The 27,269-nt window shown below is 45.2% G+C and overlaps 1 protein-coding gene across 2 annotated transcripts; it reads right to left on the bottom strand.

Moving 5' to 3' along the window:
- Positions 1 to 4,172: 4,172 nt before the first annotated feature.
- On the bottom strand, positions 4,173 to 24,265 carry BOK (BCL2 family apoptosis regulator BOK). 2 transcript variants are annotated; one of them, XM_040613482.1, is made up of 5 exons: positions 23,595 to 24,259; positions 22,337 to 22,711; positions 18,243 to 18,371; positions 10,437 to 10,600; positions 4,173 to 5,320 (listed from the first exon to the last, which is right to left on the bottom strand). In XM_040613482.1, the coding sequence occupies exons 2-5, from the start codon at positions 22,557 to 22,559 to the stop codon at positions 5,195 to 5,197; spliced, it is 642 nt and encodes a 213-aa protein (XP_040469416.1). In that variant the 5' UTR covers positions 22,560 to 22,711; positions 23,595 to 24,259; the 3' UTR covers positions 4,173 to 5,194. The 2 variants fall into 2 exon arrangements, with proteins under 2 accessions (XP_040469416.1, XP_040469417.1); XM_040613483.1 differs by having other exon boundaries at positions 5,203 to 5,316; positions 23,595 to 24,265.
- Positions 24,266 to 27,269: the final 3,004 nt, after the last annotated feature.

Here is a 27,269-nt window from a genome sequence, read left to right as displayed (position 1 = left end):
TGGAGAGAAAACAGTGATGGAGGAGACAAGCTGTAGTGCTCTCTGTTGGTATATGGGCAGAGAAATGAGAAGTTTCTATTGAGCTAAAGCTCTTAAATATGCTTGTAAGGAAGCTGGAAATTCCCTTCCCAACACTTCTTTTTTTTTTTTTTTTCTTCTGTGAGAGGGGAAGCTGTTTTTCATATGACCTTGCCTGGACATGGACTGCATGTCGTGTGATTGACCCAGGAACACTCTATTTCCCACAGACTCTGCTTGAACATGCAATGCACTTCCAGGTTCTGGGAGACGGTGTAAAGTTCAACCAAGGATCACTCTGTTTAGCTGTGCTAGGGGCTTTTAATCCCAGTGGGTCAAAATGTTTAGAGTTAAAGAGGTTACAGGCTTTTCTGAGGGAGTATTAAAACTCCATCTGTCAAATCACTTGCATAGAAGAAATTTATAGAGTCTGCCAGCAGTACATTAAATTACTGTTTTCTTGTCTTGAATTTAGTAGCATGCATTGTTTTCATGTTGCCCTAGGAGAATAATTAATCTGTGGCAAATCCATGCCTATAAAAATTATAACAACACTAGTAAAGAAATTCAAGGAGACACAAGTTGATGGGAGCCACATCAAGAAGGCTCTTGGCAAAGCTGTCAGAATGCCTTAGGGGCCTGATCTTTTCAGAAAGCCGTCTAAAGGACATGAAACCTCCTTCATATTCAGTTTAACGGTGTGCAAAAAAACCACTTGCAAGCTTTGCACATTAGAAAGAGAACAAAAAAACCAAACCAAAACAAAAAAAACCTACAGAGCTTTTTCTCAGGTTCTAAACAAGTTTGAAAATGAGGAAGTTTGGTAATGCAGTTTTCCAGGAAACCTCAATGTCACTCCCTGACACTATTGTTCCATACTTCAGTATATAATACAGATGCAAGTCTGATAAATTAAGGGCCTCACAGATTGTTTTCGTTCCATTTACAGGAGAAAAAGCAGTGCAGGAACACAAGTGACATCTGCTGTGAGACAGACCACTTCAGCTGCTTCAGTTGCTTTGAAGAAGGTGAACCTAATGCCAGTGTTTGACAAGGGAGAGGTGTAAGGCTGACGTTGAAGCAATATCATGTCTAGGACACGATAAGCATTGCTCAAATGCTCGTTATTGAAATACCTGAGCCGAGACAGCTTTCTGCTCCCTACGTTTTTGATAAAGCAGGTATTTCTGTTGACTTGCACCAACAAGTGCTGGGCGGGGGGGTGGGACAATCTTCACTGGAGCAAGTTCTTGTGTGAACAAAGGAGTGCTGAAACTCAGGTTCCTCCAGGCTCAACTCTCTGACCTTGACGTTCCCTGCTGTACTAACACACAGGCCGCTCTCCATCTACAAAATACTCCATATCCACTAAAATACTTAAGATGCCATTTCCTCATCTCCAACCCTTTTTCCCTCCCGTGACTACCTCGGCTTCTCCCACACATCCATCTGGCCCCCACTGCAACACCTTCCTCACATGCCCCCCTCCTGTCCCGGTGTGACAGCAAGGCAGGAGGCAGCAAAACTTGGGTGGATTTTAAAGTGTGCTGAGTGACTGCTGCCTAACAGGGTGAAAGCAGCCACGTTTCCCAGTGCTAAAAGGAGGTCTGTCCCCTGCCATTGTTACGACCACTGTCCTTTAGCAAAAGGGCATGAAATTGGGCAGTGGACTGAAAGGTGACAGGGGACAGGGAGCAAACCCCCTCAAAACAGTTTGTGCATAAGAACATTCAATGTGATCAAAACAGCTTGAAAAAATTAAGGCAACCTTCACTACAAGCTATTTTCTTGAGCAGATAATTGGAAACACTAGGGAAAAAATGTGAGATAGCTAGTTTGGGGAGTTTCAGTCTTTGATGCTGGAAGAGGAACAACAGACAGGCTTGCAGTATGAAGCAGCATAATAGTATTAACCTTTGTACTTACATTTTTGGTTTTCTTTAATAGCTTAATAAATTAGATGCACTCCTAGGAACTTCAATCATATAAAAGGAAAATGTTTATTGGGGTGATAAACAATGAACCCTGATGTCTCCCAGCAGGCAGGACTGACCAAAAGAGAAAAGGGAAAAGAAAAATCAGAGAACCACAGAACTGCTGAGATTGTAAAGGATCTCTGGAAGTACTCTGAAAAGCCTAAATATTACAACTGAAACTGAATGCAACACAAATACTTGACTGAATCAGGCCCAAGACTGTTGCTTCCCAAATGCACAGTGGTGTGCACAATTCTGCTGTTTATTTTGGTAGCAGGACTGGTGCTGATGTGGTTATTGCAGAAGGAGAGAGAAGGGTAAAATATCAACCTGGTTTAACACTAAGTGCAAGATGGGCAGTAGAATTCTGCTCAGCTCCGGTACACATGTTGCAGGGACTAGCAAATGCAAAAAGAAAGACGAAAGGGAGAGAAGTCTGAAACCTATTTGTGAGGAGCTCCACCACTTCTTCCTTATCAGTAGTTTTCAGACGGAGTCTTTGTCTTCGTGCCTCTGTAACCCCCTTTCCACCCACACACATTCCTTTCCAGCAATGCTGCTTTATTTGGCTTATCATTGTCTTTTTGTTCAATCCACTTAATTGGTGCATTTAACTCTTTATGTTCCTTAATAGTCCCTCTGATATCACTTGTTTACTGAAAAAGCAGTCATAGCCTTAAGCATAACATTTCAAAACAATATCTAGATTGAGAAAAGTCTTGACAGTCCCAGTGTTCAGCTCTGCTAGCTCCATTAACTCACATACACTTCACAAACCACTAGGCATGATACGGCAAGCTGGACTTTATGAGCTGCAAACCTGTCCAAGTCAAAGTCTGCACACAACCAGGGTATTTCCAGAAATACAAAGCCTACTTTTTCATAAGCTCCTTTAAAACAACAAAGCTGCATCCCTCTGCAACGAACTATACTGCTTTTACTGCATCTGTTACAGATCAGAGGGGATCCTCTCTGTGCTGCTCAAAGTGTGATTAGTTTACCATGTATGCCAGATCTATCAGGAATCTAAGGAAGAAAATCCCAAGTGGGAGAGATGCCAGCAAAAAACCCTAATGCCAATATAATTATCTCAGGAAGAAAAAAACCCAAACATATTCCTTTGGCAATTTGGTTTTATTTGGAGAACTGCTGCAAGCTTTACACACACAAAAATGCACCAAACTCAAGGCACCATCAGCTGCATCTGCACTGGGAACTTTCTCAGTGTAATCCCCACCCAACTTTTAATAGTGCAGCCAAAGTCTGCTCAGACACTGCCAAAAGAAGCACACAGCTTCAATACAGAACAGGAGGCTTCTCCTTGGTGAGTCTTTTTGTTGGGGGCCTGGGGGACAGGGGGAGGTTGTCTTTTATGAGTTTTTCTCCACAAGAATTACTGTACTACTTACTGCAAAAGTACTAGTATACTGAGATGGTAAAGCACCTTTCACTGCAGGTGTAATACTACAGGTAAAGCCGGGCCCAGAACCCACATGTCAAGGCACCAGCAGAAATGCAAAAGGCTAGACCAGTCCAAAGCAGGACTGTGCAAGGGTACAACCACCTACATATCCCTCTGCCAGTGGTTCTGTTGGTCAGAGCACAGCACTACTAACACTAGCAGAAACCTGTCTTACAGATATAACTGGGAAAAAAAAGGCTTTGTTTTATTTATATATTTATATATATATTTATATTTATAGATATTCTCAAACCTGTTTGTAACTTCTGGATGGAAACAGTAAAGCCCCTTTAAACACAGGACGTGAGAGGGAAATCGGGAAAAAAGCCAAAACCAACTGCAAAATCTCATATAATGCCACGTGTTCTTAATCCAGAACAGTGTTCTTGTGTGACACCATGTTCTTGCTCGGAAGCAAGGTACTGAGCAGGGTGTCTCCCATGAGGCTTTGGCAGAGAAGAGGCTCCATGGCCCTCCCCTGCTGAAGGCTGCAGGCCCCACTTTTGTCGGTGAAATCAGCATATTTCTGACATGGTAACAACATGGGTTAAATTCCTAGCATGAACCAGGCGAGTTGTAGATTTAACACATTAACATGTTCTACCAGGGGAAAAGCTGAAGTATTTTTAGCATGGCCTGAGTGAACATCTCTGCAATGTTCTGGCCTTTTTTGGAATTTTTAACTCTGGAAACAAATACAATACCCTTTGCAATAGTGAAACACCATCTATTGTCTTTTATTGTTTGCCACAAAGACAACTGCGAGTTGTACTTCTGAGTACATTAAAGGAGAAACATAAATCAGCTACTTTTGATGCAGCTTTCCCCCTTCACACCAACCACCAGACAGTTCACTTACTGTTTCCTGAATTCCTACCCATGCTCCCCAGCCTTTCCTACTTACATGCTTAACTCTGACAAAATCCCAGTGGAATAAACATTTTTCTTCATTATGAAATTCAATCCCGAGTTGTTGCTTGAAGGCATTGCCTCTCGCTCTCCTGTTTGAAACAGCATGCAAGCGCAGTAAGAGGGGTCAACAAAACACACTTGCAAACTGCATCCCATGCAACTGCTCTCTAGTCCTGCCCCCTCACACAGTCACTCTGTCTGATTTCCATGGTATGTCAGAGAGAGGTATCTGATGTCAGTACATTTGTTTTTGTCACATTAAAAACCCACAGCTGACAATCCCCTCCACCACGCCGGGCTGGGGCAGAGCCCAGCAAGTCAAAAGTTATGTATAAAGGAGGAGATGGAGTTTAAGCACAAATGTAACAAGAAGAATCAATGCGAGTCTGAGGACTGAAAGCAGAATCACATTGAGTGAAGGAAGGACTCGTCCCCTCTATTTTCTATCCCATTTCAAATAATATCCCCTTCCTCCTCCCTTCTGCCTGTCACTAGTATAAGCATGCAACACAGCTGTGAGTAAAAGATGTATGACAGTCCACACTGCACACAGCTGCAATCAGTGTGCTCAGGGACTGGCAATGTCCACGCCACACACACAAGTCACCCAGCGAAACAAGACTCTTGAAAGGATTAATGGCAAGAGGCTCCTGTGGCTGCAAAAAGGAGACTGTGGTCGATCGTCTGCTCCCAGCTGAAGGGAGAGGTGAACAAGCCTTTTTTTTGTCCCAGTTCTTCTCTTCCTCCTCTTCAGAGATTGCCATTACCACTGCTTCTGGAGTGGGGGAGGAGATGGGGTAGGAGGGTTGCACTTGGTGACTTGGATTCATCTCTCAGGCAGCAGGACAAAGAAGATAGCCTTGAGGAAGTGACCAAAGCTGCAAACAGCAGCCACGAGCCAGTGGGAGCGAAGGCTGGGGTCAGTATTCACCACACATTTTGTGATGTCTGCCTAATGAGGAGGGAAGAGAGATCATCAGAGAGATGCCCAGAACCACATCAGCCACCGCAGCAGGCTCTCCCGACCCCACAAGCTGCAGCACTGCCCCACCACTGCTGCAGCACCACTTTGCCACACCATCAAGGCTCAAGAGCTCTGCAAAATACATTTTCTTCATTCTGCATCAACAAGGCAAAGTATCCTCCTTTTCAGCCACCCCTGGGGAAATAATGCTACAAGATTGTCAAGCATTTTCCATACTGAATAGTTGAATAAAAGAAACTTTCTTCCCCTGGACTAGGAAACCTTGGCAATGTCAGCATTCTCATCCTTTTCTGTAAAGCAAGATGCTTCCTAGAGTTTGTCCTGTTTAATATCAGCTCAAGTTGCTTGCACTTTTTGTCTTGCCTTAATGTTTTATTTGGAATTCATTCAAGCAAGCCAAACCTCAATTTAAATCTAAAGCAATGCAAGCTTTGTTTGTGGAAATACGTATGCTGCCAGAGATGCCTCCCAGACGCGTGGGCCAGATTTAAAGATTGCTTGGGCAGCTGGTTTCAAGTATTAACAAGAATAGAAGCTGGCCTGCAATGTACAAAAAAATAACAACAGTCCAGCAAATTCATGAAGACAAGATCTCGGCTGGCATTGGGAGGAGAAAGTGGAAAATATCTGGACGATACAGTGAACAGGTCAGAGGTGGAGAGAAAATTGCATCTTCTGGTGGGGGGAAGAAAGTTCTGCCAGCAACATAATTGAGTTTGTGGTAAACCTCAGCCTAGCACAAGGAGATACAGACTGTAGTTCTGTGACAGAGGGTGCACCATTAGCATATCAACTTGATGTGATTTTCAGAAACAGCTTTTGGGTGGCAAATGTGAGCAAGAATTGGGTCCCAAGGAAGGCAAGTATTCATCAGCCCCAAAAGCTTTTTCTTTACAAGCTTAGTTCAGCAGTCTTCCAAGCTTGTCTTCTGACACAAATCTCACTGCCCAGACAGAGGGAAGTCAGACTTTCAACCCTGAGATGTTCCTCCTGTAAAATGGGACATAAGAGCTGCTAAATACTCCAATAATCTTTTCCAGTATTGTGTTCAAGACATGGGTGAGCCTCACTTGACTGACCTTGGCAATAATTAGAAGAAAACAAAAGGAGGATTGAAGGGACAAATCCCCATATCTGGTTAGCGAGTACAGCTGCACTAATGAACTCCATCATCACCTACAGACCAAAGGTCTGTTGACAGCAGCCTCAATAGCCTCCCACACAGTTCCAACAGTTCCTCCCTCACAAGGAAGTCTGAAAGGCTAGCACGCTGAATCACAATGAACTGCTGTTCTCTCAGGAGCATTAGGAGATGCTGAGCCCATGAATAATTGACAAGTAGAGATTGAAGGAGGAATGAATACAGGCACGCAAGGATGGGAAGAAACAGGATGACAGGAGGAAGCTGAATCAGCATATGGAGTGTCCTGAGGCTGAACACCAAGGTATGGAAATGTTGTTGCCTATAGCTACAAAAGCACAAGCAAACGTAGCAAGCAGCCAAGATAGCACATAACAGAAGATGCTGCAATGTAGTACCTGTGGTATGGAGGAAAGTAAAATGGGTCTGCCTAAATGCTTTCAGTGATGGTTTAGTAAACTCACCCTGTTTGCATTTGAATAAAGCCTGAACTGATCCAGCCTGTTCAATTTTAGGGGCCTGCATGGTGTCATATTTAAAACACAGCTGTGTCGAGCTGTCTTTAGGCCAGAGAAGTCATGATGTGTAGGTACTTGTTTGAACATGTATTCAGATGTTAGGGTAGCTAATCCATAAAAAACCTAAACTCTGAAGGCCTCATGTGAAACAGCACAAGGCCCAAAGATGCACAACACGTTGATTATAGCTGCAGAGGGTTAACTTCCAGATGAGAAAGTGCGAACTCCTTAAAGCTGTGCTATGCTTTACCAAGGGCAATGGCTTCACTGTGGCTAATCAAAGAGGAGCTGCCGACAGAAGCACTCACACATTTGTACTTGCTTGTTTAGATAAACAAAATCATTCTGCTGTTTAACAATTGCCTTAGCGGTTATCATCCAAACAAGCACAACTGATAAGGCACTGGAATTGAAAATTTCAAAGCTACTTAATAAAACAGGTCTTTGAGTCTTATGAGGCACTGATAAACTGTTGCAATGGCAGTTTGATCTTTGCTTGTTAATTATTCAAACAAGTTCAAGTCACATGCTCTTCTTTGTAGCAAATGTATTTAACAGCTGCTAAAAAAAAATCATAAATCTTTCTATTCTACTGTAAAGCCACTACTGAGGCTGCAAACTCTCCCCAGGGAGAGAAGATGTCTCAAAGGGTTAAATGTTTCTTGTTTCTTCTAAGAGGTTTGGGTTGGGTTGGGCTTTGGGGGGTAGGGTCTTTCTCCACCCTATGAAGGCATTATGGGAAGCTACTGCCAAGTGGAGAATTTCAAATGCCTTTCCAAGGTCTCCACGGTGGCTTTTCCAAAACAGCTCAGAGCATGGTGGTTCCTCTTGGCAGCCTCAACCTGAGCCGATGCGTAAGAGACTGGGGCCATGTGCACAGGGGAAACAAGGACTCCATGCCAAGACAAACCAACAGCCAGCCAAGTCAGGCAGCAGATGTAAAGGTCCCCACTACAGAGCTGTTTCGTCTGGCCCAATTGTGAACAAGGCTGGGAAATTTCACAGTACAGTACCCAGATCGAGAGGAAGAACGTTCAGGGAAGCACAGCACAAGATGCCAATAGGATTTGCAGCCCTTCCCCAGACTCACTTCTAGAGGAAAAATATCTCCTTGTTCCAGCCCAAAATTGCTGATAAGGGTACTGGAGACAGGCTATAATCAGGACAACCCAGCAGCTTTTACTGTTGCTTTGTTTGATCGAGGACAGTGAGACTGGCTTCCCTTTCTTAGGGCCAGATCCCAAGAGCAAGCAGCATAGGTTCAGCAACTCCAATAGAAATGTGCTGGCCATCCAAAGAGGGAGGATCCGCAGAAGGAGCTAGCAGTAGACAGGACTTATCTCTTCAGCTGCAAAGAACCACTTCTGGTCTGGGAGTGGGTTCTGCGTGTTTGCTATGCAACAAACTTTCCAAAAATATCCGCTTGGAACTATCAAAACACCCTGTTTTGAACTCCAAGAATGCAATACAAAAATTAAACCAAGATGCTAACTTATCAGAACACACATGTTTTACCAAAACAAAAAAAAAAATCAGTTGGAAACTAGCAGGAGGCATGTTCCTATGCAACATTTCAATTTTAATGAAACTGGATTTTTTCCAAAGGAAAAATTGTTTCACAGAATACATTTCAATCCACTCTACAGGTACCCAATTAAAGTAAGCCTCAGATGATACTGAGCCAGGAATTTCACAGGCAGGAACAGTGCTACTTAAACAGTCGCTTTCCCAGGATATCCTCTTCACCTACCTCAGCACAATTATTTGTGTGGATGCAAAATTAAATAGATCGGGGCATTCAAATCAAAGGTTACTTTTCAGCCCAACCAAACAGTTCCCTGACTAGTTAGCCTCGAGGTCACAGTTTTAGAGAAGGCAGGGATGATTTAAGCTGGCAATGACACTTCATAAATGCAAGAGATCCAAAATCAGAACAATGCTACTGTTCTAGTTGCCCTTCATCAAAAAGGTGCCTTCGCTCCTGGAGAAAACAGGTGACTGAATCAGCTACAGGCGCACCTGGGAAGCCTCAGTACAGAAAAGCAATGCTCAGTTTGGAAAAAGACATTGCCCTCTCCCCAGGTCTGTGCAGGGCAGGGAGCCTAACCATTTCCTGACGGCTCATGAATAAATACTGCCTTTTGGAAAGGAGGGAATGTGCTCCTGTGCCTTAGTCTGGAAAGAGTGCATGCCTTGGGAACAAGATGTCCCATGAGCTCAGTGGTGTCATATGGCAATATTTAGCTCCAGGCAGCATCTGCCAGGCAGTACACCAAAGTGCTTTTGGTTGTATCACTCAAAGGAGTGTCTATATGCTTGCCAGAAAGTCACAGAGATCCTGGTACATACGTGTACCACCCAGCTGCTAACTGCTAACATAGCCAAGGAGTCCTCTCAGTCTTCTGGGAAGGTCACTAGAAAAGTGTCAGCTGACCTAATGCATACAGGTCATCAAGTGACTCAGTATGAAGTGTTCTGGGAAATACATACGTTGTAGATGTGGCGTTGAGGGACATGGTTTAGTGGTGAACTTGGTAGTGTTAGGTTAACAGTTGGACTTGATGATCTTAAGGGTCTTTTCCAGCCTAAATAATTCTGTGATTCTGTGTCTGGCTATTCCACAGCACCAAAGCCCTTGCTCTGAACCATCCTCCAGAGAAGTATTTCCCATTGGGTATAGAGAGAACCAAAGAAATCAGATGCTTAAAGCCATATGATATGGAGCACACTCCAATGCAGAGCAGCACTGTGTCTTACCCACAGCCTCAGAACAGGCCAGTGACAGAGCCACAAGCCCTCCTACTGTTGATGGGTGTTATGAGTGCCCTTCAGAGCATAAGTGTGCTACAATTTGAGCTATATCAGAAGTTATTCCTGGAGCATCATCAGGGTAAGGTCAGGGAATGGCACAAACTAATGGGTTTTAATATCCCTTTAATATTCCTGACGGTGGTAAGTCACCATAAATATAATAAGCTTTGACTTGGAGAACTGGGGGGGCAGGTGAAAGGTAAATTAAGTTGGCAGGCCTGATTTTTTTCAGTTTCTAGAAAACAGCTGACGCAGAGAATGACCCCTGTTTCAGTCTCACACTATGACCAGCTGGCAGCTCTAGAGATGTTCAGGTCAGGAACAGAATAGGCCCTGGTGGGTCAAGATTGAATTAGTCTTGCACAGTTACACAGGAAGCTGAGGGCCAGAATAGCTGCTGTTGTTCAAGAACAGGACCACGAGGCAGTAACAGAGCTAAATGGAGTCTAGCACAAGTGCAAGTAGGACAGTGGTGGCCATAAGGCTGTGGAAGAGAATCTCATTCAATGGTTTTCCGCATAAAGCTGCAGTGGGGGCACTCTCACTTTCATTAACTGGGATATTTTCTGGTCTGCATATGTTGAAGCAAGCTTCATCAGATAACATCTCTTACCCAGCCTCCTCTTCTTTTCAGCCATGTCACCAAGGTCTTGCGGACAAACTCTCCCAGGCAGTCTACGATGGTGTGAACCATGGCTGGCTGTGCATGCCGTACACAGTCCACTGCCAGCCCAGCTGCCACAGCATAAAGGGACACTACCTTGCCCCATGTTATGCCTATGAAAAGAAGAAAGGTCATTCAGATTTACACACGCACACATAGCTCAGTTCTGAATAATCAAAGGAAACAGCTCTCCTTCATTACATGTGCCCATGCTGCATGTGCGCAGCTTTGAGTTCAGATGCAGCCACAGTTCTGCATGCTCTCCACCATGGGGGAAAAGAAATACTAGGGGACCAGGACTGGAGAAAATTATCCATCCAGAAAAGCAGAATTAAATGAGCTGAGCTGGGCATAGTTTGACCCCCTCTCAGCACTGGGTGCATAGCTTTGGAGAAAGCAGTCCAAAGGCATCATCAGAATAGGGAGGATGTGCACCACTACGTTTTATATTGTCATTAACTCTCAGCCATGCACAAGCTGCACAGAAGGCAATTCAATTCAGAGTTTGAGCAACCTGGGTTTTTGTCACCAGCACAACTCTTGTATACTCTTTAGACAAAGCATTCCTGTTTTTTCTAGATCAGACTGTTCCAATGTGACATGGAAAGCACACATGAGGTAAGCATCTTCAGTCAGTTCTACCATGACAGAACAGCAAAAAAGGGAGGCAAAGCTACAGGGCCAAGAGGGTTGGCATCCTCCTTGATGTAAGGAGTATGCCTTAATCTCCACCTGAAAACCGGGTAGCTTCATTGGCCACCCTGGCTACAATACTTACCATTGCATATCCTATCCCACTGAAGGCAGTGCAGAGACAGAGTGTCAGTCAGTTATCTAATCTCCCAGAAAACAGCCTTCCTGCTAAGCTGACCTGCCAGTAGTGAAGGCTCTATGGAAGTTGTCCCGGCAGCGGTCATCTTCCTGTTAGTGCTAGTGATAAGCATTCAAGCTTAGTTCTGGGTACCAGCCAGACTCCCTGGGTCTCCCCAGCACTTTGGCAACACCACTGAGCAGAAATCCTCCATGCTTAAACATTGCAGCCAGTGTCCCTCATTGGGCTTTTACGGGGACCAGTGACTTGGAAATGCAACCTTTCTGCAGCCTACCACAACACAATGGTGCATGGATTTCCTTTGGATCCACTAGGAAGTTGATTTTCCCCCCTTACTTTATTATCTGGAATAGCGGTATTTGACAAGCATGCCGTGAAGTATTTTACAGTGTTAGGTCTCTATGGAATCTGCCCAAGGTCTCTCCTAAATGTAGCCAGAAGCCAAGTGAAGTTGCAGTATTTAAAAACCACACAAAGCCGTTCTTGCTGGGTTGCAGCAAGAAAGAAAACACGTGAGAGGGGGGACTAGTTCAGTCACTAGATCTAAGGACCAGAAGAGGTTAAACACGCAATCAGAAAAACTGGAAGTGCTCAGCAATCTATCAGCTAAGAAAGCAAACCCTTAAATACTATTTAAACAAAGTGAAGAGTCTCCCTCTTCCCTTCATTGCACTCCCAGATCTCCAGGCACCCTGACCCATCTCTCTGGGATGGAGTTCCAGACTGCTCACACCTGTTCATAGTGCAGCAGAGCTCCTCCCATTCCTTTAAAATACGTGCAGGTTCCAAAATCCTTCCACTTAGTGCCTCAAAAGGGACATTCACAGTAACAGTTTTAGGAATTGCTGGCTTTTTTTTTTTTTTTTTTAATAAAAAAATACTAAACTTTAGAGAAACTGTTCATATATCAGTCACAGGAATGGCTTGTTAGACTGAAAAAAATCCATTCAGTGTTCCACTTTTCCATTTTTCACTCATGACTGATATAAGATCAAAATCTACAGATGATCCCTTTTGTGAGGCTCTGTAGCAACAGTAACATCAGTAGCTCGAGTTTCCTTTGATACCCTGTCCTTCATCAGCACTATGTCCAAAATCAGAGGAATTTATTAATATAGGCAAAACAGCAGTTATTCTTACACTGACTGTATTTTCTGAGTAGGCCCTGTGATGTCCATTCCCCAGAGCTGTCACTCAGGAAGTTCACTGCCTATGCAGTATTCACACTATTTATCTGCCTTCCTTACATTGTGTGTCACCATGACAGCCAGCAGAACGAGGCAGGAAAAGGCTACAAAACCAAATGAGAAAATACTAGACGGAGGGCTTCTCCCGACAAGAAAGAGGCTGTCCTGTTGCAGGTCAATATGCCTCCACCCAGTGAAAGAGGCTTTAAGGGGTTACCTCTTGCTGATCACAATCTCCTGGACCAGAGCCTCAGCTGGCTTATACCCAGCTTTCATGTAAGTTGGTTTTTACAGTTCTCCATCCCTGAAAAAAATGTGGCTCCTTACATCTCAAGTTACATGAACCAAAGTTATCCAAAATTCCAGGGAAGAGTTCACTGGCTTATTGCCAAACTTTTACTGACAGCAGTCTTTCTTAAGTATCTGAAGCAAGTCCATTAGCTTTGAAATATTTACATGGCAGTAACTAAGACTGACTCAGGGCTGAAGCCACCCTGGTAGAGAAAAACAGCTGCAGTCTAGATCGACTTTGTTTCAAACCCAAGTTTCCTTTTCCAACAGAAGAAAAATTTATCCACAACCTATGAAAAATAAAGGATCAATAAACCCCTGATTTCCCTAACACACAGGAAAGTAGTTTGCTCTCCAGACATGCCAGTCCAGGCAGGGAGGATGGAAAGAAAGCCTTTCAGCTCTGGCTTCCCTGCCAAGGTTGCTGTGTAGTGGTGCTTGCTGCAGGACTCGCATGAGGTGAATGCTTCCCCAGCACAGGACCTCTCCCTTTCACAGGGACAGCAGAAAGAAGGCAAGCTGTTGACAGGTGCTTATCGTGGTGATGGATGTGAAGGGCTCAGCGGTCACTTCCCATTATGCTCCTCTCAACAGAGCATGCCTATAAGGGTCAAATCAATCTTTCAGTCTGCTTTTCCTGTTAGCAGCAGAGCTGGGCCATGGATGTGGGAGAAGAGGAAATATCCTCCTGATTTCTTTGCATGGTAACTCCTGTTGCCACTGCTAGAGGCAGAAGATGGACACAGCTGGCCGGGCTCCTCACCCGAGACAGCAGGTACAGCTGATGCTCTTGTTCACACAAGATGTTGTAGGGGAGGCCTGAAGCAACGGGAGAGCAGACACTCTCTAGACAGCTGCTCTAGACCAAAGCTGGGCCATGCCTGTGGCCAGTACCCCTTCCCCAGAGGGGCTCCAGCAGCTGCCCAGCTCCAGGCAGGGCAGGACAGGGGAATAAGCCACAGCAGTCCCTACCTGCACTTTCCTAGGACACCAGCCCCAGTAACTTTTCTCTCTCAAGGACTCCCTCAGCAGGAGCAGAGGAGCACAATCTATTGAGAGGGCAGTGCTTCTGACCCCTGCGATGGCCAGGCCAGGGTCAGGATGACACTAGCCTGATGCATCCCTAGGCATAAGCTGGAATTGCATCTGGCTAGCGCACATGAGCAGAGAAGACACATTATCTTGCATCAAATTCCTTGGAAGGTCTGTCTGCCATCCACATTGGGTGAAACGGCCACTCATCGCTAAGCCAGACAACCTATTCACAGCTTCCCACTGCACAGACTAGTGTGCACAGGGGCTAACAAGAGGAAATGGGAAACTGGTCCAGAAAGGAGTGACCAAAACACAGAAAGCTCTGAAACTCCTGCTCACAGAGATGAAACAAAAGGACACGGAAAAAGTGAAAAGCTGCTTAGAGTGCTTTTTAAAAAATAAGAAATACAAGTTGCAGATTCAAGGCTAGTCATGGAACTGAAGGTATGTAAACACTGGCAAACACAGGGGAAAACAAATTAGCAGGAGAGGACTCAAAAGTGTTCCTGGCGCTTATCAGCTTGGCTGGCCCAGGGGAGAGCTCAAGAAGCTGTACAGAGCTCACATGACTGTACAGTCTCCGAGCACCACACTATCCAAGGTTACTAAAATAAATTTCCCTTTGCTCCACTCAGCATCAAAGCCTAACTTGCAAATCAGACCTGGTTCTCCCAAAGAGAAACATGATCAAGCGCTACATTTCAACAGCTGGTGGAATACAGCCAGTCACAATATAGTTTCCTTTGATGGAGAGAAAAAAGCCAGGAAGGATGTGCATAAGGCATGAAGCTCAATTCATAAGGCCTAAGGGATGAGGAAGCAGTGGGATGCATTTCTAACAGCATTTGCTCCTGTAGGGGAAAGTATTTTCACCTGAGAACCCATCAGTCATGCATCCCTGTTCTGCAGGGTTCACTTCGGCCCAAGCACTCTTGGTTAAAAACTGTTGAGAGCCCAAACTGATACAAAACCAAGAAGAAAGCTTTTGGAGACCCCTCATCCCTCATGCCTAGCAGCTCTTACCAACTGGAGGAAACTGTTTCCTTTAGGAAAGGAAAATGCATCTCCCTTTTTTTTTTTTTTTTTTTTTTTCCACCAAATGACCCTTTCCTTCTGAGATTTATTTAAACAGCTAATGTAAATGCCAGCTCAGCCAGGCCCCAATCCAAAGCCTGTTAAAGTCACTGGAAAGTCTCCTGCTGGCTGCAGAGCAGCTTTGGGCCACACACCAGAACCAGTGATATTGTCACAGAGGTGAGGCTGCTGCAGATCCTTCAACATCCAAAGTAGGTCAGGGCTCTGGGATGCCAGTCTCCACAACTCCACAGAAGGGCTCTCCTCACCCTGAATAACCAACAGGTTGTATGGGAAGAGTGAAGCAAAATACATCTTGAGCCTTGCCGTGCTCTGTGACCTGCTCACTTTCTCCCTATATTTCTCCCTACATAGGGTCAAAACCTGTAAATCTTGCTGTAATTTGGATTCAAGTTGTCCTTGCTACACCACAGAGAAAAGCCAAACCTGAGACAACTGGAAAAGACAATGCTCTGAAGTCAAATATGGTACAAGGTATGTACTCATGCACTGGGACCAACAAGGATGCCAGATGTCGTTGGTCTTGCCTTCTTGAGAGCTCCATCTAGGGCCTGTTCTTAGTTAAGACTTGACAGTGTGGACAGGAAGCGAACGCAGCCAAAGCTACAGTGTGAAGACTCAAAGCCATACCAGTGTGTGAAAGAAGCCCATGTAAAAGATTAAGGAGAAAACCTCTCCAGGAAAATAGGGTCAAAATCCCCCACTCCCTTGCTGGAACAGCATTGCGAGTGACTAGTGGGGCTCCCCAGACTGTCTAGGCACTGCAGTGTCAGACTGTAGCTGTTTTCTTAATAAAGTGGATGGTGAAAAACAGGCTGAGATGCTTTAGCCGTCGGTAATTGGCATGAAAACTCAGACTGCACTTGAGTCCCTGGTTTCCTTTGCTCAGTAAGAGCCTCTTTCCTCCGCACTATGGAAAAAAAATAGGAATGAATGTCTGGCTGCCACAGCCAGCTCCAATTTACTGGATTTATCATTAAATGCTGAGTCTTGAGACTGCAGTTGGGATCCAGGAATGTTCAAAATCAGCAGACTCCCCCCCCCCCTCTGCCACACAGCAGCCTTCCAGCAAGAGAAATTACAATAAATGAATTGATCAAAGCAATTGAACACATGGCCCCAGCTTCATACTCACAGGTCATCCTGTTAGTTGCCTGGAGGCAGAGATGAGAAAGCAGGAAAAAAAGGAGCATGCAGAGCACTGGGAAGTTCTGAATCCACCCCATTTGCAGCCAACCAACTGCCAGCCATTTATGCAGCATGGTATCCCCAGATACGGGGCAGCACCAGCAACAGAGCTTGAGCCTGGGCTTCTATCATGTTCCCAGAGTCTCCAGTATCGTCAGCCTTAAAGGGCTGAGTCCAGATCCCATTCATACCACACTGAAAACCCGAAGTTTAGAACCAAGAGTTACAATTTCTAGCTTTACTTTCAACAAAAACATTTTAAGCCATCCATGCTTTTCACTTGACTCCTGAGCTGAGAAGCTGGAGAACACCAAAAAAATGCAGGTCTCAATGAATCTGTCAGTATACAATGGTGAGAGCAGGACTCCCAGAAGCCAGCAGGGCTTTCTCCAGAACATCATGCTTATGCAGCATAGCAGCACACTAAGTCTGCTCCACCTGCAGCTATCCACCTTTCTGGCTTAATTCCCTGTGTCACTTCAGCTTTGGAGGTGGGGCCATTCTGATGTAGTCAGCTATAGTCATCTAAGAAGGTAAACTACTTACCTGCAATGCAAATACCCGAGCCTGCAAACTTGACCATTTTTCTGTAAGTCTTGATGCAAGTAAAGCTCAGCACTAAATGACAAGACAGGGCACCTGCACTTTGAAGACAGCCACACTCAGATATTCCTGCCACACTTGCCCAGCTCTCTTGCTCAGAGAGCCCATATGGTCTCCTCCCAAGCCAGCGCAGTGCAATGGCAATCTGCATTCCAGGTATACTCTGAAGGATGCTGAGGGCTGCAGTGCTAGCCACAGAATCCAGTTCCATCCATCTCCTATCACACTGCATCAATCTCCCTGATCCAGGGCGTAAATCTGCCCTGCTCAATCTGCCAGTAGCCCTACTTGAGGAGTCCTTCTCAGAGATCTGTTTTGTCATCTGTTGTGATTCTGGAGAGGATCTGTGATCTGTATGACAACACACCAAATCTGAAGTCCAGGATGTCAGCACAGGGCTTCTCCAGGGTGTCAGTGGTTCCCGTGCAGTTCATATGCATAAAGAAGCACAGCTGATTGTGAAGATAAAAAAGTTTTGAGTGAGGAAGCCTACCTGAAAGAAAAACAGAAACCTGGACTTCTATCCTGTAGCAACTACTCCCAAAGTAACAAGCATCACTGTCGTCTGCGACACTTCCTACGTCGATGTCACTGGATCCAGTGCTTTCACACTACTATGCCACTAGCAAGTAGTTGTCTGGTTTTTCTCCTTATTTTTTTTTGTTTTGTTTCCAGTCTCTAACATCTACTGTCCCTTCCACGGACAACACAAGACGTTGCAGAAAATGTATGACTGTGTCACATGTCAGGACTTGCCTCACATAAATCACTACGTAAAATGTTTCTCTTTCCTTGATTCCCACAGACTGCATTCCCAATTGGACAGGGACTGTTTTTAGAGGAGGCTGAGGTTCCCTTGCAGGAACACAGCACAGAGCATATCTTTGGTTTTGACAGTCATCTCTGGGATCAGTCAAACAGAAAGGAACATTCACGTCTAAGCAGTGAGAAAGCTCAAAGCACCTGCTTGTCCGGAACAGCTAGCCTTGAGGGCCAAGACTCTCAGAGTATGAGAAAAGAGAAGCAGCAACTGGAAGCAGCAGGCTCCATGGCAGTTCTGGCTACTGCTATGGGAAAGGAAGCCAGAAAGAGAGGAACTCCCTTGTGATGAGTTGGTTCTGGCTCCTAGCATCAGCAGCATGAGCTGGAACAAGGCAGACTCCCATGTAATGAATCTTCTCCAGTTGCCAATGGTGAGCAAAGGAGCTTGGAATGAGTGACCTCCCTGTGCAATGAGGTAACACCACCTCCTAATGAGGAAGGGCAGGAGATGCCTTCTAGAATGAGTGAGAACCTGCTGGGAGGATATAATAAAACAAGGCATTTCCCTGCCAGAACAACAGAGTATAGAGGAGCTCTCATTAAATCATTAAAGCAGGGCACGCTGCCAAACTGCTCACAGCCCTTACAGAAACAAGGCCCCACCTTGCAGGCAATCCCAGAAGCATCCCTTCTCTGAGAGAGGTGGTTCCATCCTGTTCCTTTCTGCCCAGCCCCGTCTACATACCTGTCACGGCACAGTACCTGCAGTGAAAATCTGCGCAGCTACTGCCAGGAAGGCATCCATCACCACCGTCTCTGAGTGCAGCGAGATGTTCAATTGGCGGGCAATATTCCGGTAGACGTTGGGGCGAATATATTCCAGCTCATCCCCTGGAAACAAACAGTCAGGAGTCAGCAAACAGAACACCGAGTCCTGCTCTCACTGTGTAGCCATTACAGCTGGAGCCACCCCATGTATCCCTTCAGCCAAGAAGACCTAGCCCCAGGTCCACCTTAGTTTAAAGAGGCAGCAGAGTGCTTCGGGTCATTTAGATGCAACCCCCTGCCCCCTGCATCCTGCTCTCCTAACGTCTTGTGCCTGGGACTTCTAAAGGGAGCGGGGACAGGTAGTGACCCTGTATCAGTGGTGTGGCTGCAGTAATCCCCAATACGAATGATGTTTCCAGGCTGGCTGCCTGCCTTTCCTCCAAAACAGGAGACAGGTCTCATAAGCAAAGCCATCTCATTTTTCCTCAGAAGTGAAAAGGAGGCATGTACATCTATGTAAGCTTTTGAGAGATACATCCTTTCTCAACATCCCATCAGACTTGTACAAAAAAGCCTCAGGATGAGAGCGACTCAAGAATGCTGGAGGCTGATGAAAGCCAAGGATCCACCCAGAGCTGCACAACATTAGTTGAGCAAAGAGATTATCAGCCCAGCTGTTTTAATGCTCACACAGGCACTGAGTGATGCTCTGGAGTTCTTTCTCTCCTCCAGATGGTTAAAGTGATATTCGTTTGCCTGGCTGAGTCCTCAGCAACAAGGTTCCTGACACACACACAGATACGTGCTTTCACCTCCAGGTTGTTTTCTCCCCAGCTGGAAAATGGTTGAAGGTGTTAGGCTAGCTTGAAGACCAAGATGGAAACACCAGGGACAAGGAAAGAACGCCTCCCACAGGTTTGAGCTATGGAGCTTGGGTCACAGCAGTAAAGCTTTTCCTCTGGAGCAAAACCATTTTTGAAGAGCAGAATTAATAAAGCCTAGTTCTCCGATGGATTTATCTCTCTGTAGGGGTTCACAGATATTTAATGAGGGTTGCACAGCTGCTGTAGGAGCACGACATGATGCAAACATTGTATGGGACCAAGGCCCTTTGTGCATTGAGAGTCCTATTTGGTTTAGATTTAGGACACACTGTGTCCTTTTCCTGAACAGGGATGCCCTGAAGCACCCAGGGGAAGAGGTGAGCTGTCACAACAGTTTTACATCCCACTGCAAGACCCAGATGACTTGTCCCAGTCAGAGGGCAACTGATCCTACTGAAAATTTCATTTGTATGAGAGCTAAAAAGGAAGATGCCACCCCAATCAGGAGCTTGTTGCAGAGTCATCAGCTACTGATCTTTAATTCATTTAACTGGAGCTTAGCACAGCACGGGCAAAGCCCTGCTCTACAGAATTCTGCAGACCATCTCTCTACGCTCTTTGTGCTTGTGGGATTGTGACAAGAGGAAACCCTGACAACACATGGTCAGCTCTGATAAGAGGAAACCTTACTTGCATTACTCAACAGCTGCTTTCTCCTGCAGGGAGCACGCAAACTTCCGGGTAAATGCAAGGAAATGGGGATAGCCCTGCCCGTGGTTAGCCAAGAGGGAGGCACGGGAAGTTGGGACAGCACTTGGTAGCCTGCCACTGTTACTGCTTTTAACAAGCAGTGCCTGGAGGCCCCAGATGAGATCAGGTTTTGGTTGGAGGCACACATGCTGTTAAAGAGGTCCCTGCCCTGCAGCAACGCACAGGGAAACAAGAGGATTCTTGGTGTGGAAGAAAAGCACAGGAAAGCAGTCCTGGGCTCAGGGAGACTCCCTACCCTGGCAGCCTCAGGACCTCTCCTGCAGTACGTTACATTGGTGGCAGTCATCGGTGTCCACGTTCAGATGCCTAGATGTGCCCTTTGCAACACTTAGAGCAATTCCCGTGCTTCTCCTTTTTCTTCTAGTAGTCACAGAAGAACAAGCAGGGCAGCAGTGACCGTTCCCACATGCAGCAGCTCAGCGCGACAGTGAAAGGGCGCTTGCCTGGGCCTTGGCCAGAGGATAGACAAATTCAGATAAAAGAAACATCCAACACATATGGTAGGTTGGTCTGGGGTGTCTCATTTGGCCATACCCTTAGTTTTTACCACCTCTGACTCACTAATTGCACTAATTAGCTGCTAAGCCTCACTGAGCTGATGGGCTTTCACTCCCCAAGACTGCATCTGCCTCTGTCCAGCACCTCTGGTGGCTCACCAGCCATTCATCAGAAATTTCTACATGAAGAGGGCTAGGAAATACTCCAACTTCTCATCTCCACAGGTTTGTCAGCACTATCATGGAGCAAAAACTGGTCTGGCTTGTTGCACTGCTTAGAAAGCAACTAAGGACTACCTTTCCTGGCAGGTGGCTGGATACCACTCAGCCTTGTACTGGTTACAGCAGCAAAAGGGAAGAGAAAGGGACAGGCCATGTAGCAGGCAGAGCTCCTGGACAAACAGATGGAAACAACTCTTCATCTTAATAAGGAAGATTGCTCATCCCTCTTGTTGCATGGGTACACATGGTGCACTCCAGATTTGCTCAGAGAAGGCACCAAGTTTCTGGGACTATCAGCCAAATCTTTCCATCTGGACACAAATATGTAAGAGGAGAGTCACTCAGAAGACACCTTCTTATCCAGTCTGCCACCTGCTTGCTCTTTAACACGCTCCTGGCCACCCACAGAAGATCTGGCTGAAAGAAAACAAACCCCAACCCCCAACACAGGCAGAGAAGAAATGGAGGACAAAGAGGCAATTAGACCGACAGAAGAACAAAAGAAACCCCAAGACCAAACAACCACTGGAAACAAACACAGAAGTCAGCATAGGAGAGAAAAGGTGAAAAAGAATGAATGAGGAAAAAAAAAAGTCAGTTAAAAGAAACACAGCTATGCCTTTAAAAGAAATTTGGGATAATATCAAACAAAAGTAGAAAGAAAGGGAAGAGGGTGGGGAAACCAGCCTGGTCCTGAGTTTGGTAAGGCCTAACTAAAGGTCACTTCAACAGACTTATTTGAACTTCAGTGTAATTAAGTCAGATGTAAATGCTAGTGGTAGTTTCCAAGCCAGATGTGAACTAATATACCAGCCTGCAGCCAAAGAGGGAAGTTGGAAGCAACTTCCAGGAATGAGGGTGACAGGATCCCAAAAGACAAACAGCTAGACTTGAGCATGCAGGAGGCTAAAACCTAAAGCAAAAGCCCAGGCAACTGCCAGCATTTAGAGGGTGCTCTGGTACAAGCACAACTCCAGAGCATGTCTTCATGTAGCAGCCTACAGGCATAACCTTCAAATTGCTCTGCGATTTGGCAGTCACCTGGCCATGATGGGGACTGACTAGTTTGGGCACTGAATGGCAGTGTATGCCAGGCAACATCAGCCAACTCTTCCTTGTTCCAACAAAAAGCAAGAAAACTCAATTCTTGCTGAATGGTTAAAGTAGGCAAAGGGAAATTAAACACACTGTCAATACACTGTCACTGAAAACTGGCTTTTATAAAAACTCAATGCACATGACCTAAGCAACTACCCTCAAATTAAACATCCTTGTGGCTCGGTGAGCAACTGACAAAGCCCAAGTCTAGAGATAGCAGTACTCTACTAGATGCCAGCATGGGTTGCATCATGGCAGCCAAGTCACCTGTGTCTGGAGAAAACACTGCAAGACCTGTTAAAATGCCAAGTTGAGAAAGACTGCTGAAACTCCTGTGAAAACTGTTACACAGCTGGAGTCTTATGCAGGTAAAATTAGTTTGCTGTTGGGCTTTCAGGGACTGCATCATGCTTTTAAGTTGTTGCACGTGCTCAGAAAAAAAGTAGCTCTGCAAAAACACTGTGCTGAGCGTTGTTCCAAGTGACTGAGGAAATGCAAGTAAAGGAGCTGTTTAGGGGAGATCAGCAAAACCAAATCTAAATGCCCAAAGCAGAGAAGGAAAAACTCTATATCGTCACATGAAAAGTCCCTTGGCACTCATCTGTTCCAGAAACCTTAGTCTGGTCTGATTTGCTCCACATAGTTTCAGTTCCCACTCATACCTGCAGGGACTTACCTAGTCGCAGCAGTATGGTGGACACCTCGGCCAGCTTACCGCCAGGTACTGGTGCATTGTATTCGGGTTTGCTCCAGCTGACACCTGCTCGAATTAGCCTTGAATTTATGTAGTCTCTGCAGAGAGCCTTGGCTTGGGACACAAGCTCCTTGTCAGTGGGAGACCTGTCAAAAACCTCCATCACCTCTGCAGCAAAGACTGAGGAACGGCGTAGCACTTCCATCCTTGGCTGCTGAACCCACACCTCAGCACACACTTGGAAGGCTGAGCCTGTTCCTTAGATGAAAATCTGCAGGAGCTGTGTAGTAATCCTCTGGTCTCTTGGTCTGTCACAGCTCCAGCAGCTATACTCAAAAGGCCAGTTTTTCATTTTACCTGGTGAATAAAAGCATCTGTAAGTCCTCTATCATTGCAAAGATGTGAAACAAAAGCACAAGTATTATATCTTACAATTATGCTAAAGTCAATAGTACTGTATTTGCAAAACATCTGTCTCTGTGCAGCTTACAGACAAGGGGTAAAGTCTTGTTTTTCAGCCACTCTGACTTCCACTGGCAGTGTGACCCACAGAAGGCAGTTTTGAACTATCAAGGTGTTTCCTCTTTTCCCATTCAGATTCAGCAACCCTAGAATTAGTCCTCAGAGAAACTAGATGGTCAGACCAAGGAAACAACTCATAGAATGTATAGACAATCTCAGCTTGTTTCAATTAAACTGGAAAAAAACCCTGAATTCCAAATACTAGCTACAGTAACCTCAACCAGATGTCAACAGACATCCTAGCTCAGTAGGTCATGGATCTCTCTGAAGAAATGGCACTGTTGAAAGAGCAGGGGTACAGGAGCATTTGAAATGTCTCAATGGAGACAGTTTACCACATTCTCAGTTTAGGTTTTGGTTCTGCCACTCCTTTTCTCTTTTTCTTCCTCCCCCTGCCCCCCCAAGCAACATGCATACTACTTCTTGAGAATCTTCAGCAACAGCAGAGAAAGCAAAACAAAACCCCCCAGATTTAAAAAAAGTTTTCAGGTGTGAATGTCTAAAAAGAAAACTCAAAATTTCTTCAGAGGCACCTGAATTAATCTGTTGATCTGACTTCTTAACCCAGTGGTGCTTTTGAAGTCAGTCAGACCAGTCTTTATTCAGATGTTAGTATATGTATTTTTCAGTCCCCAGTTTTAGACATCTACTTACAATAAGGACTTCAAACAAAATAAAGCCGGTTATTTTTGTTTGTCCTGACGAAAAATATATTTACCTCTTACGTTGCACTTTTTCCCCCTCAGTGATTTCTTTTGGGGTTTGGTTTCATGTTTCTTTGGAAGATCTGCATCAATGAACACCTGGTTAAGGATTCATAGGATACTGTCACACTTCTCTGGAGAGCACCATCCTTCTCTGGCACGCTCTCCACGGGGCTCTCACGCGGTGCCTCCTTCCCCAGCTCTGCCAGCCTCACATCCCGACTGCACTCCACCGGGATCCTAGGGGCTTGCTCAGCGGCTTTTAAGGGATCCAGGCGGCAGAGGAAAGCTTCTAGCTTTAGCCTTGTAAGGAAGATGAAATAACCGGGAGGTGGGGTTGCAACGCTTTCTCCTCCCCTTCTCTCTTAAGGAGGTTCTCCGTTGTTCTGCTGTCAGCGCGCAGAGGCTTCATTCAAGGACTCTTCGGGCTGGCGGTAGGAGCGTAACTGCTGGACGAGGTTACCTCATGTACCAGACAGCGATGAATGCACTGCTGAAACAGGAATAGCTCCTGGTGAATTTCCATGTCGGCTTTTACAGAATTGATGTTGGCCAGTCATTTTCATACAGTAGCCGAGCTGGAGAACTGCAGGTTGTCATATTTCAGTGGTCAGCTAGTCATACCAATTCCGTTCAAAAAGATGGAGGCAATTAACAGACAGGCACAGCTCGGGCTAAAGCAAGTGGTGCTTGCATCCTCACCAACTACAAGCAGTCTGGTTAAAAAAAAAGCAAAAAAAAAAAGCCCAAACAAAAAACAAAACCAAAAAAACAACCAGTGGGTTTGTTGAAAGGAAATAGTTTTACCAGAACGAAGTGTTCTTCAGGAACATGTCAATTTTGTCCAGCATGGTGAGAAAACTAACACAAAGTTTAAAGAAAACACTTCAATTGGTTCCTACATACTTAGAAATTAATTCCCTATCAACTTCTTGTTGCAACATTATCATATTAATGCCACAATGCTGAATATTTTTCCCTGTGTGTGCAATACTGTTTCAACTCAACAGACCACATACGAACATTGCCTTTTTGTGTTATGATTTGAAACAAAAGAAGTTTTAGAATTAGACATTTCCTGCAGACAAGACATTCTACCAGCTCAAACACAAATCCCACCCCCCCAACACATAACTATTTGTAGATTAATGACTGGGTACGTAGCATGTTCAAAATACAGCCCTTCCAAAAGGAGCTCAGAAGCAAGAAGAAACTGTTGCCACCTCTTGCTTGTCACCTGAGAGAAAAGAGAGGCAAGTATACTTCTCTAAGGTGATCACAAAAAAACCCAAGCACAGCCTGCACCACTGTCGGTCTCAAAACTGAGGGATAAAAAAGAACAAATGAACTGCATGAAAAAGCCTTATTACATGATGTGTCAAATGCCCTGGCCAGCATCCAACACACACACATGCACAGGCTTAACACAGAGCATATGTTTTCATCTGCCGTTAAATGGATTGCTGGAGACTGCTTTGCTGTGTTGGGAAGAGGGCTGTGGTAAAGTCTCTTCTCCCTCCGGTGACAGATCCTCTTTCTGACCTGTTTGTTTTCTGTGAAAGGAGCAGGGTTAAGGAGAGGTAGGTGTATGCAGCAGTAGTCCACTGTTACCCCAGCATAGCTAGATATGATCATGTTAAGATGACAATAGTGACTGTGCATCTCCAGCACCAGAAGTATTTGCTCAAAGATTCTCTCAGAAATTTGTTTTTATCCACTAGCCTTCCTCAAATTTAAATACAGTCACTATAGACAGAGGACCATCCCATAGAAGCTCCAGAGATTCTGTGCTACTTCCCATCCCTAACTCACCCCTTCTCTGCAGGGTGTGCCTGATGGTCTCTTGGAAAATCATATTTTTGTCTTTCCAACTTTGATGGCTGAAAAATCATTAAAAATTATGTCTTAGCTTCCTGCAGCAGCTGACAGCTTGATAGTCCTGTTTAAACTGCCCCTATTCAGTCAAGCTAAGAAACAAAGATGAATGCTTAAATATCAGTATTGCTTAACTAATAATAATGTTTCCCAGAATTCTGGCAAATATGCAAGTGCCACAGTGCCTCCCAGCTCTCTGCAGGTGCCAAACCCATCCCACGTGTTTCCTGCCCGACTGTCACAGCATACAGCACCCCCTCAACTTCCAACCTACAGCAAAGATACAAAGACTAGAAACATGAAGGCTGTGTATAACAAACTAAACGTTGTCTAAAAAACCCCTAAACAGTTCATGGTATTCTACCTATATTATTTATACACTAAAAGTGTAGCTTCACACCGAAAGGCAAGTAAAGTATCACCTCTGTAAGTAAAAATAGATGAAACCACAGCACAGAGTGCTGTGCTGATGACAAAAGAACAGGGTGTTAAAATCCAAGGAGCTCTCAGTGTAATTTGAGCCCTTTTCCCCATAGTATATTTAGGCTACAACACTAGGAGGCTGCATCTATACTGGAAAAACCCTTGTGGCAAAGGAGAATCAGGAAACAGTGCCGAAACAGCTTATATCACCAAAACCCACTGTTCACAGTGTAGTTGTTACTGGCATGACAGTGTTCAGGCTGGAATATCAGGATCCAGACCACAGCTCCTGCCTATCTCTGATGGGGTGAACAAAACAGCTTGGAGCATTTATTTAGTAAAACCAGAGGACCACAGAGATATGACTACATTTATAAGTACGTAAAGTGGAAACAAACCCTGGAGAAACCACATCAGCAAGAACACAGCGACAGTCTAAATGTGGACAGCTTATGCTCCGTATTAAATAGTTTAACCGTTAGAGAGGTAAGCCTCTTGGAAGGGCCTTTCAACAGTTGCAGTGGAAGCAAAATAGCTAGCTACATGTGAGCACACTAAGCTTATGAAAGGGCCCGCATGGTATGGTTTCTTGCAATAGTATGAGAATAACCCTGAGTTCCCTGTGAGGTCGTTTCCAGCCTTGTGTTCACAAAGCCTGGTTTGTCGCAGGTATTGTGGCACCACACAGTGCCAATCCCAACCACTTCACACAGCCTCCAATTCCAGCAGAAACTACATCCTGTAACACATAGATCCAATGTTCTAACACACCTGCAGAGCAAGGACTTAAGAGAAGCACAGGGATGCCAGAGACACACAGTTAATAGCCAAAGAGCCTGGCTTTTAACCCTGCTAGCCCCTACCTACTACAAAAGGTTCCCCTTCAGCCAGAAGATGCTCTGGCACTGCAACCAGATCAAAGCCTTCTACCAAACCACCCCTGGACCTTATTCTGCATTATCTCACCCAGTTTTAACGTACCGTCTTCCTCCCCACTGCCTCTTCCTGTCTGATTTTTGCAGCAATACTTCAAGTCTGTGTTTGTGAAGTTACCACTTACCCCTGCAAAAACACTACAATGTCAGGTTGCATAGCCATACAGGAGGAACAGGGAGGCTTTTATACAGAAATATTTTATACAGAAATATTCTGCCAGATGCAACAGGAAAACAATACATGGAAGTAGCAGCTTAATGGGACCCAGGCAAAATACTGAGACTTTTTGAACTTTTGTTTCTGAAGGGGTTGATTCAAAGCCTCCTGAAAGCCAAGCAGTTCTTTTTATCAGCTGCATGATGGGATCACCCTGGAGCACCTTTCCTGGAGCAGGTTTTGTAGTGCCAAGTGTCACATGCCAGACCAAAGAAGCTGTGGCGCAGTTAACTTATATT

The sequence above is a fragment of the Falco naumanni genome, chromosome 13 (genome assembly GCF_017639655.2).
Source record: "Falco naumanni isolate bFalNau1 chromosome 13, bFalNau1.pat, whole genome shotgun sequence".
Lineage (NCBI taxonomy): Eukaryota > Metazoa > Chordata > Aves > Falconiformes > Falconidae > Falco > Falco naumanni.
The sequence above is the reverse complement of the archived record's forward strand: the minus strand, read 5'-3'. Positions and strand labels throughout refer to the sequence as shown.

Excerpts from the sequence above, each read along its gene's own strand:
- BOK (XM_040613482.1), bottom strand. The coding sequence starts at position 22,559 with ATGGAAGTGCTACGCCGTTCCTCAGTCTTTGCTGCAGAGGTGATGGAG. Across the intron at positions 18,372-22,336 it reads CACCATACTGCTGCGACTAG|GGGATGAGCTGGAATATATT; the intron begins GTAAGTCCCTGC and ends GTTTGTTTCCAG. Across the intron at positions 10,601-18,242 it reads TGCGCAGATTTTCACTGCAG|GCATAACATGGGGCAAGGTA; the intron begins GTACTGTGCCGT and ends TTCTTTTCATAG.